General features: G+C 31.0%; 1 protein-coding gene across 1 annotated transcript in view; it reads left to right on the top strand.

The window, feature by feature from the left end:
• Positions 1 to 12,355, top strand: part of LOC145286104 (exonuclease mut-7 homolog) — a 69,845-nt gene that overhangs the window by 56,082 nt on the left and 1,408 nt on the right. Inside the window, exons 14-16 of the mRNA XM_080134796.1 lie at positions 62 to 295; positions 5,670 to 5,723; positions 8,847 to 8,975. Of these exons, the coding sequence (XP_079990922.1) occupies positions 62 to 295; positions 5,670 to 5,723; positions 8,847 to 8,975 (417 nt within the window). The remainder of the gene's footprint in view (positions 1 to 61; positions 296 to 5,669; positions 5,724 to 8,846; positions 8,976 to 12,355) is intronic.

Below are 12,355 nucleotides of genomic sequence, written 5' to 3' on the forward strand. Positions count from 1 at the left end.
CCTTGATATAAATGGCTTATCCTGTTCTTTATTGAAATGAACCATTTTCTTATATTTGTAGGACATGGAGTCAACGATGTATAAAGAAAAAGATAGTTGTCATTTCAACAGCAACAGTAGTAGTGCTAGTCAGTGTTCACTTCCATCCAATCAACAGAATGTTCCTGCCATTTCTCCTCATAGTTTACGTGTTGTTGTTGATAACATGTTACAAGGGTTGGGATGGAGTCTCCGCAGTGTTGGAGTTGATACAATTATCTTGAAAAATGGACAAAGCCATAAAGATGCCATTGCTGTAAGTCTCGCTTTGATTTTTTTCTTATTTTACTTTGTTTAAACTCTCATGTATATACACATTATATTTTTTTTTTTTTTTTTTTAGTTTCCATAATATTTTTTCAATATATCTCTTCACATGTTGTGTTTAATTTTTTTTTTTCCACCTTCTGCTGCTAATAATACTATTTTGATTATTTGGACTACTATTCTCATCTAGGCTGTTATATTTTTGGAACTTGGGAATCTTATAATTGAATTTGGAAATCTGTACAGAATTTCAAACTGAATCTTTCATTTAATCCACAAGGGTAGACTTCTAGTTTCCTAAGTCCAACAAAGATTTTCAAGTCTAATTATTAGGTTTCTCAATTCCAAAAGATACACCTGAAGAAGGTTGGAGGTTATATCCCGGCAAACTACAGCATGTTTGTTTTCAAATCTTATGTCAACAAACGTTTGTGAAAAGCCTCCTAAGTAATCAAATTTTGTTCATTATATTCATCATTTTCATCTGTTATATTATTTTCCACCATTAAACAGACAATCCAATCCATCTAATTAACCTTGAGTGACTTTTAGTTTTGATAAGTTTTGATACATATGGCTAGAAGAATGGCAATCCCAGGATGGGTAAAATTAATTCCAGAATAGTTTTACATCACTTTTATTTTCCTACAAAGATTAAAATTAAGATATGATACTAAATCCTAGGTTTAAAATCCTTATTTTAATTTTCATTATAATCCGTTACTTGATTTTGATTCTAGAAAATGTCTAAAATTAAAGGGATTCACTTTGCTTAATTGATCTAATAATAATAGATCAAATTTAATAGAAAATTGAAATAGTATAATTTTCAAATGGAAGATTATGCCCGTTATATTCCCTAAAACTGTTTCAAATACTTAAAAGAAACAGAAAATTGCAGAATATTTATTTAATTGATGCCTAATACTTATTGATCAAATTTCACAAAAGTCAGAATTATTTGAATTTTTATGAAGGACTTTAATCCTCTTTTATTAACTTAAAATAAATATAATCCCACATTAGTTACACTTACATGTAGCAGCTGTATTCCAGAATTCACAATGATAAGTTAAATAGTTTAGGAATGAACCCTGTATATACAGATGAGAATAGTAGTCAAAATAATCCAAATCAATCATCTCAAAAAAATTCTTAATCAAAATATGTCAACTATTCCTTTTTCAGATTTACAGTAGAATCCCAGGATATGGCATTAAAAATTAGTAACAAAATACAGTACAGTATATAGTACACATGTATATAATCAAATAACATAACACCGTAAGGCGGGGCAAATACTGTAATCAGGAGCCAGAAAAACATGAAATATGAAATTCAACACATATCTGTAATGTTCTCTGGCCATCGGTTCAAGTCACAATGCACCAGTGATAGGATTTTCTTGGCCTTCTTGTCTGGTATTTTGTTTTGATAGTTTGTCATTTTTCCCTGCATACAAATGTCGCAGTTAAAATATTTTGATGTTTTTATTTTCATTCCATCAACTACAGTCGGCAACTTTTTGATATCAGGAATATTGCAGTATCCAAGAATTTTATGCCATATCTGTAAATCATGGTAAGCGGTTTTCAATGGGACTATGCTATTTAAATAATATAGTCTTACATTTTCTTTAATGTTGAATACAGTTCCATCCGGGTACACCAGTTTTGATTTATTGGGGCTAAAGTTTATATTTGTACCTTGTTTAATGGCAGCTTGTACAGAAAATATATTTTATTTAAATTTTGGGATTAGAAAAGCGTTTTCTAGAATACAGAAACACAGTTCACCTTTATTGTTCTTTAGCTAGATTTTCGCATTGTCTCTTTTCAAAACGATATCATTTAGTCGACTCCCATCAGCTAGTTCTACAAAATGATTTTGTAGCTTAAAGTTGGGGTCAAAATTGATAAAATCAGATTCCTTTGTAATCACGTGCCGTGGCACCACAATCGCCAAGAAAATTATTATTGTTTGTTGAAGCGTTAAACATACATGAAAATAATAATGTATGTTTGCTAACGGAACTCTCCACATTTTTAATGGAGTTGCCATTTTGAGTCCTGTACCTACATTGGAAACTCTTGTGATTAGGTCGTCCACAATTATAGCAAATAATTTTTGTACTTTTTTTAGGAGAAAAATTGTTTTTGGCAAAGTTGCGGTTTTTATTCCCGGTATGTGTATGTTTTTATGTATGCATTTTTAAATTTCATGATATTTGTAGATTCGTTTTTTTTCTGGGATCATTTTTTTAGTTTCCTCATTCTGAATGCCATTTTGAACTGACTAAAAGTCATGGGTTTTTCTTTCTGGGTTATCATGGTGGTAAATGGCTTGAAATCACTTGGTAATCCCTTGAGGACCATGGAAATTAACAGACTGTCGCTAATAACTTCACAAGACATTTTTAAAGAATTTGCGGTCGTTTCAGCTCTTATAATATAATCTCTAATGGTTTCAGCTTCCATTCGTTTTAGAGAGATCAGTTCAGTATATAAAGAAATAATTCTGGGGGTTCCTTTCGATAAATAATGCTCTCTCAATATGTTCAATGCTTTGCAGCCATCGTCCAGGGCTTCTCTCATTACCAGTGATAGACTTCTGTCATCTAAGCATTGTATTAATTCCGCAAAAACAGTTGCGTTCTTTTCAATGAAGTCTGGGTCGTTTCTGTTTTCATGTTGTGTTTGAAGTACTTTGTGTAGCTTTTGAATTCGTAGATATCCTAGAAATTTCACTTGCCACAATTTAAATTTTGATTCAGATCCATCGAAATAGACGCATGTTGGGTTCATAACCTCGAGAAGTGTAAGCCAAGTTTAGTTTTAGAACAGTTTCTGATGGTTCGTTGTTCTACACAAGTCCTGGGAGGTGACTGGTTCGCAGTAGACAGTTCTCGAGTTGGAATCCACAGAGCAAAAGATTCTTCCCGTGTTGACATGGAGAAAACACATGCGAACTTGCTACAGAAACGTTGAATATATATGGAGCAATTCTGGTTTCTGATTGGTTGGTAGCAGAACGTGAATTAATTTGATTCGTCAGTTCCTAGCAGCATCATTTATAAATAGAATCTCCCGACTGTGCGGGATCATATCCCATTATATTTCAAAAATATTGTAACAGTATTCCACATTGTAACCTGAAAAAAACTATATCTTAGGGCCACCATATCCTGGGATTCTACTGTAATTGATTATTTGCTGTTATTTAATGTCTTATTCGTAAATTGTTAAATTTTTGTAACATTCTTTTTTTATTTATCATAGCATTCTAGTATTGCTAACGTTAACTACTTCAAATGCAATAAGTGTTTCTATTTCATGCATTCCATCAACATTAACGATGGCTTTACTATTTTCCAATAAAATAAACCAATATAGACTTTTGAACTACTAAGTAAAACCTTTCTATAATATTCGATGATGTTCTAATCATGATTCTAATTGTAGATCACATATAACTACTTATACTGAACTCTTATGTACAGCCTGAAAAGAAACTGGAATCTTAGAAAGATTTCCATCATTCCAATAATTATAGGAACAACTAGACCGATGAAAAATAATTTCAAAAACTACCTGATGAATATACTCGAATCTACTGCAAGAGAGATACAATTTTCACATTTTGTTGGAGTGTCTGAAATAGTAGGTGAATGTGTGGCATTCAGTAGGATGCCTCGCCCCCATAAAAATGAGAAAATTAAAAAATGAGTGAGAAATAGCTTCTTTCATTTTAAATGTTTTATTAGAAAATTTGAGCGATTTCTTAAATCTTCAGCTAATTTATTTTGTTAAAAAAAAAGTAACTCTTCAAACCAATGACAACTGAAGAAAATAGTAGGATAGGTTTTGATTGAGCTGGTCAAGAAAAAAAAAATGTACAATTTCTGAATTTAAAACAATAGGCCATCAAACCCCCTTGGTCTTTTAGCAAGAATCAATGTGTAGCATCTGTTCTGATGATACACTTCATCTTTTCTGTCCTGTCTGTAAAGGAAGAATCTTACTGGGCTGAGGAAATTTTTATTTTTGTCCCAATCTAAAATGCTCCTTTTAGGGAACTAGATTTTTCAGTCATTGAAAAAGAAAACATGACGTATGCCCAGCCTAAGGGAGTTAACTTTACAAAAACAAAAAACTTTTTTTTCCTTGTTGTTCCCCCTGGCATTGTGTTTTTTTTTTTTTTAAACAAAAATATGCATGGGTATCGATCCTCTGTTTCGTAAAACATTTTTTCACTAATATTAACAATTTGTATAGATATCCTGAAAAATTAAGTCATAGCAAAACCTTTAAAAAAATATCTTAGTAACCCCTGAAGATTGAACCTTCTTTATGATCTATGGATGCACCTTCAAACCCATGGTTCAAAACCTTTTTTTTTTTTTTTAGTAGAGAAAAAGAAGCATGTTTTCAAGACCCAAAGAAGGTCGCAGGTTGCAGCGACCAAAACGTTGTGCTAATAGCACCCAAGATGAGAATAATAGTTCGATTAATCAACATAACACAAGCATTCATGTCTCATCTAAAAAATTCAGAATTGCATTAGATTTTTCATATATTAAAAAAAAACACGCCTTGTGTCTAATTTTACTCTTACAGGGAGACAAATAAATCAGAACTCATGTCTGACAAGATATTACAACTTGTTGCTTATCTTTTTGCTCCATTTGCAATTCATCCATGTGAGACTTCCTCTTCCATACATTAATTTCCTTGGTACAAATTTCTGGCACTTGTACAGTTTAATCAAGACGTTAAAAAATGAAAATATCGAAAAAAAGTTATATTGTACGTATCCGTCTTGGACTGAAGATCTCTGAAAAAATTTTTTTCACTTAATTTGATCGAGTAGTGTTTTTTTTTTTTTTTTTTTTTTTTTTTTACTGTGGAAAAACACGTTTTTATGACAGCTCATTGAAGATAGTCATCTTGGAATTTTTTGAACATGCCACGGGGAGATAACTCAATGTAAAACGCTGCCACTCTCTCCCCATCTTTAATACTAACTTTTCTTCCTAAAAATCGAACCTTCTGCTTGGTATCATAACAAATTTGTTTTTTTTCGCTGTGAAAAAAAAACAAAAAAGCAAACTATTTAAAATTAAGTGAAATTTTTTTGGGAGAACTTCATTCCATAACAGATACGTACAATTTAAACTTTTTTTTTATATTTTCATTTTTTAATATCTTGATTAAACTGTACAAGTACCAAATTTCTCTAAAAAAAAAAAAGATCCATAAAAACACAAAGAAATGACACAATTATCAATTACTGAAAAAGTATTGATTCCATTCTCATATTTTTTTTTTTTATATTTTACTATAAATTTGTAATTTGTTTTTCAGCTGGCGATCCGAGAGAATCGTGTTGTTTTAACTTCGGGCAAAGTCTTTCAAATGGTAATTTTTATGTGTATATCCTTATATATTATTATTAATTTACAATTGTGTTTATTTTATGATTTCACTTTAAAATCAAAAAAACTGTTTTAATTTTTTTTTTTATTTCCTAAATATATGAATCTTAATAAAATGTTTGCAGTTTAGTAAATTTGAAAAAGGATTTAAAAAAAAAAATAATCAAATATTAATTGGCACAAAAAATAAACTTGTACCCTTTTCCAATAATTATATTTTTTATTAACCGTGACGTCAACACATGATACTTTGGCACAAAAAGGCATTAGACTTTAAATGTCAGTACTTTGATATTGGATATATTATAAATTGAAGATAGAAAAATAAGTTGTTGTTGCAATGGCATTCATCCTAATTGGATTGCACTGGCTCTCTCTCGGTTTGCATAACATCATGAATCATGTTGATCCACGCATGGCTGTCATGAGCATAAATAGACAACTTCAGCTGACCACTGATGCACTTGTGCCATCTGAGACAGGAAGGTAGGGAGGATAGCATTGTGAATTAGCTCTCTTTCTAGGTGACAAGCTACGACGGACATGCAAGATGGAAAAATAAGTGATACATAAAAAGAAAGCTAATAGCTACAAGTGCCAAAACAGGATATATTGTCTTTTTGTTGATTTTTTTTCCCCCTCTTTTTCCTTTGTTCTGTTGTCTCTGTGTTCACACTTTTCCACATTGTTACAGCCTTCTTAAATTTATAATCTAGACTGCTCACTCCATTTTGATTAATGCAAATATGCCTCTAAATAATTGTTATAACAGGGCTCTACATTGCGAGTGAAACAGTTGCATTTGCGAGTGATTTTTCAAAGTGGTGACTAGAAATAATGAAACGCTTATCTTTTGGCGATTGTATTTCTTTCACTGACAATCTTCCAAAGCTCACTACTGAGTGAAAAATATCTTTTTAACTTTTTTTTTTTTTTAATAAAATGAACAAAATTAAATGATTTAAACAATAAAAGTTTAATAGAACAATATACTTTTTTTTTTTTTTTTTTTTTAATGAAAGCTGTTTAAAAAAACATCTGAAGAAATTAGAATATTTATACCTTCAAGTATCAATATAAAATTTGTTGTAAATTTAGAATTACACTTATTAAAAAAAGCATAGAAAACTCTTTATGATGTACATATTTTTCACAGAATGAAGATGTCATATTCTAAAAATCATGTGGATTTGGCTAGTAACTTTTCTATTTGGCTAGTAAATGAAAATATTTAGTTGTCAAAGATCAACTAAAGCTTATTTGGCCATAGAGCCCTGTATAAGAATTTTAGAATAGAACTCATAGTCCATCTAACAGATGATCAAAAAATTAAATTCTGAGGAACAATTACTATCTACTTTTTTCTGAAGAAAGAATGTTTCAATCGCATTATGAGTTGGATAGCTCTTTTGAAATGACGCAATTGTTGAAATATAAACCTCCTTAATTCATAACTCATCAGGAAGAACATCTCAATGTTTCAGGTTTGATTTCTGATCACGGAATCTTTATTTGATAGGAATTCATTATTTACTATTAGTGCAATATTTTCTATTTCTGAAAGTTAAGATATTTGTTTAAAAAAAAAAATTGTGACTAATATGCATAAATACATGCACAGAAAAAGCCCTTATATTATAAGTGGACTAGCAAGGTTTACTCAGCATTGTCTTCACTCTTGGAAAAGAAAGAACAATTTAAACAAATAGATATGTAACATCTTTCATATTTCTCTCTCAGTCTCTCCTATTACTTTTTGAAGATGTCCCTTGACTACATCACTAATTCATGTACAAACTTTTGTAATTATTTAAATATAATAAAAGAAAAAAATAATCGTCAGATGACTGTTGGACCTAGTTTCAGTGTTATTTTTCGAATATTTACCAGTAAGTAAATAATCTTTTCTGCAATGCTTTTCTCGATACACTGATTTCGTCCATAGTGATACAGAATTGAATAAATATTAGTGTTTTTTTTTTTATTAGCTCAAGGATTTAATGAGGAATGCTATATCATCCTAACCTCAGTCCATGATGCAAGGTGACAGTTATATTTACTTTTAGCAATTTATAATGTTTAATTTTGAGGGAAGGGGACCCAAGAATATATTCAACATGGATTAAATGATAGTGAGTGAGGTGGAAGTAAACTGATATTGAAATAATTTTCAATAGATTTATAGTTTAAGTGCATTTGTAACCAAGCGCTGACATGCATATGGTAGTTGTATGAAAATGACTGGACCATGTATTAAGTGACCTCATGGCAAGGAAAAAAAAAAGGAATATAAAAAGAAAGATGTGTGCAAAGACCGAGGATGAAGATCCTGTCAGAGACACGTGGGTGATGTCACTGCCGAGACAAGGAGAAATAAAGGTCTTTTATTAAAACCTGAAACAGCGAGTTTAAATTTTTCCTATTCTTTGCGACGGAGTCTACACTGCGTTGGGTCTACATGTTAACACATGTGTAAATGTGTACTATGTTAGACATTTAGCATTTTCAGAAAATAACCTTGTGCTTGGCAGGCCGTGTGAAGATATTGGCTTTTTGTTCTAAAATAAACCAAATATTGATTTTTTTTTTTTTTCTCTTTGCAAAACTCAATCATGGTCTACAAAGTCAAAAACAATAATTTTCCTGTACAAAACAAATAAACTGAACACCATAAATATTTGATAAAACGTTTTCCAAAATTACTGGATTCTGATTTAAATAACCTGAAAAGCATTGATATTCCATAAAACAGAATAATCAAACCAGAAAATGAATTTGAGCCTCCATGTACAAGTCTAACAGCAAATGGAATATTCATGAACAGAATGTCTTTCCAAGAACTTCCCATTTGTGGAACACATCAAGACTGCTTCTCTACAGACTAAAACATGTCCTCAAGTATGTTAACAACAAATACTGTATGAGATTTAAAACAAATGATTAAAATTATTGCATTTGTATAAGAATGGAATCTCCAATTTTAAGTTTTGATTCTGAAAGGAAATTTCTCCATGTATATTTATTTAAAAAAATCTATTCCCGAATATTTTTCTGCTAAAAATCGTAAGATGCATAAAGATGCATATTATGTTTTCTATTTGTTTAGTTCTGTGCCAGACTTGGTGAAGCTAACTGTTATTGTGTGGCTAACAATAAAGCCAAGAAGCAATTACAAGATGTGTTGGAACATTTCAATGTGAGGGTCCAGAAACAAGATATCTTGAGCAGATGCCAGGTAAGTAATCTGCTTGATGATTTCTTTAAAAAAAAAAAAAAAGAAAAAAGTAATTCCATTTATGAGAAATGTACGGCTTCTCTGATTATTGGAACATCTTAATTACTGAGAATGAATATTACAAAATGCTTTAGGGCTAGTGTTTTTTAAATGACTACACCATTAATAAAACTATTTAAATGAATGTCTTCACAGATTTAAATCTCACTTGTAAGCATACTTTAAAAGTTTTCATTTTAAATATTAAATTTAGGTCCTTTATTTTAGCAAAACAATTAATGCAGCCCTTTTAAAATAAGTCATAAAAATACAAAAATAGATTACAAGTGCAAATGTTGACTCCAGAAAAATAGCAAGTCACATGACCGACTCGTTGCTACTTGCCACTTTTATTCCTTATTTTTTTCTCAAACTTAAAGAAATCTTTTCTTGTCACAGCTGATTTTAGCCTTAAGCTGATGCTTTAAGAATGAAAGTCAACCTGAGGTGGTTTTCTGTTTGTTACTGTTGAACTTGTATTTAATTGAGCTGATGACATTTGATCAAAAAAGAAAGATCAAATTTACGCTGACAGTGTTCAGTTTGTTAAAGGGTGTAAACTGCCCATGACACATCACCAACAAAGAAAAACAGCTATGATTCATTACAACAATGCAGACTAGACTTGTGCATGATACTGTATGTATGAACAGGCACGTTGAAACACATATATGCATGTATACTGTTCTGTGCAGAGCGATTAATTTTTTCTTGCATTCACAACACATTAAGATCACTTTTTTGTTCCTTTCATTCGCTCTTCTTTACTAACATTTAGGTTGAGGGGCGTCATCTAAACTCTTAGGCCCCTGTTAAAGTAATTGACTAGCGACACACAGGGTAGGTCTTGTTCCATATCCCTAAGAAACTTTATCTGATAGATCAAATGCAGAGAGCTTCCACACTGACTTTTCTTTTTAAAAACAACGTAGGTTACTTTCTTCTCTACCTACCGAAAACTTCTATATCTCAAGCAATCTTAATGGCACCACTCGACCATTCCACGTGTCTACACCAATGAAACCTTTTTTTTTAATATCCATGAGACAAACCTGTCTCAACAGATCTTCTGATCGTACAGTTACCACATCTTCTGGTTTTACATTACAAATCTGTCTAATTATTGCCCTATCATTGCATTGCAGTCACTGCAGGTCTTGCTTGTATGAAGCATTGTGCGAGCTATAAGTAGTAGTTTCAGTTCACACAACTTCTTCCAGACAGTTTTGACTCAAGGTTTGGTGGTCAGTTCACAGTCCCTAGAAGCTGAGAGTATGTCTCTTAGATAGCAAAAGGAAGTTGCATACACACGTAAATAATTCTGTGCATATCAATTTCATGGTTCATCAACATTTTCATAGACTTTGCAAATAAATTTGTATATAAATTTATTTGAGTCTTTATTTTCTTCTTTTCCTGAGAAGATTCATTCTTCCCCTTTATCCTTTGCATAGCAATAGATTAGAGTTAAGCCTAACACTTGGATGTTATTTCTTTCAATTAAAAATGAGGTGGTGTGTTTCCTACAAAATGAGAACCTTTGCAACGTTTATAGGGATTTGCAATGTAACAAAAGCTTTAACTATTCTCTTACTAAATATGCAAAAATAGTTTGGTTCTTCTTCATTACTGTAGCAAAATTAAAAAACTGAATAGTGAATTTCAAGTAATACCAATTATATCTACTTAACTGTCATGTCACAGTAATGAAAATATCCAAAATTACGAAAACGATAAAATAGAAAATTATTAATGAAAACAGTTTTCAAAGACAATTAGTTAATTTTGCTAAATTGGCCAAAGATTTCCAGTTTTCAAAAAATATTTACCTCCCTTTTGTTACACTTTGAACTCTCTTTTTTTCTTTCGCGAAACTCAATCTTTGCTAATTGCCTTCAAAAACTGTTTTCATTAATAATTAATTTTCTTCCTGATCATTTTTCCTAATTTTTGGATATGTTTATTACTGTGACATGGCAATTAAGTAGATACCATTGCTTTTACTTGAAATTCAATATTTTAATTTTCGAATTTCGCTATTTTAACGAAGGAGAATCAAAAATTAAAATTTCTTTGCTTTTATCACAAAGCTTTAAATATTCTCATTTTAAATATCATCAAAGTTTTTGTCTTTGATGAAATAAACCTGAATAGACCTATGTTGCATGGAAACAAATGAATCGAATTATATAATGGATTTGTTAAAGACAAACTTAGATCTAATGACCTTAAAGGACGTTTAAATCCGGATAGTATAGGGAGATGTGTTTGGTATTGTCATATTGAAAATGTGGATGAGTTCTTGGGTTAGTAGGTGTAGAACAGTTGTAAGAGGGTCAGTTTGCAGGTACACCTAGTCAAGGAAAACATAGGAAGAAATAATAAGGCTGGATTTAAAAGAGGTATAATTAAAACCTGGGAAGAGATAAGTTAGTCCAATGCCTGCCAATATGTAAAACAGATATTAAACCGACTATGATGATGATGAAATATTTTGTGCTGATTAATACCTCCACAAAATGGCTGCTACAATTTTGTGATGTTTATTTTTGCAATATTGCATATTTGACCTTGTGTCATACATGTAGGTTTGGAGTTGTCATCGTTATTACAGAAATGTTAATAACGGTTATTCATACTATTGTTTGCTGGTCGTTCTTGTGATCATCCCATATTGAGGAAATGCCTATCCTGCAATCAAATCTACTAATGGAAGATAGTGGTCATTTATTCAATGTGATCTTTGTTCCAATTACCAATAAGTGCGTTTGTGAGGTGGGAAGTAAGACAGAGATTAAGATCACTAATTAATTATATTTTGTTAGCCTATATCATTCCATGATTAATGCCAATACATGATTCCAAACAGATTGATTTTTTTTTTCTATCACCATCTCTTGAGCAATTTGATGTCATATTTGTTTCTAGTACATTCTCATGGCTTAAGTAATTTTTAACTTTGCATCACTAAGTCGACTTTGGCTATTCTCTCAGTGACACCATTTCCTGTTTTTTTTTAATTTTTTTTTTTTACTAATTAAATTATATATTAGGGGATCTACTTGATCAGTATCTAACAGTTTTCCATTTAAAGTGTCTGCTTAAGATGTTATTACAGTATTTACATGGCTGTATCCTTGAAATGAAAATAAGATCTATATATCTATAAAAGTGAAATTGTCTGTGTGTGTGTATCTGTGTACATTTTCCTATCAAATAACTCTGTCAATTTTCAATCTACAAACTCAAGATTTGACATAAGGGGTAATGAGATTTGTGAAAATTTTTTTAATTGGTTTTTGGCTGAAAATTTGGCTGCCAAGGTGTCAAAGTTCAAAAGA

The sequence above is a fragment of the Euprymna scolopes genome, chromosome 10, assembly GCF_053919585.1.
Source record: "Euprymna scolopes isolate OS-2025 chromosome 10, ASM5391958v1, whole genome shotgun sequence".
NCBI lineage: Eukaryota > Metazoa > Mollusca > Cephalopoda > Sepiida > Sepiolidae > Euprymna > Euprymna scolopes.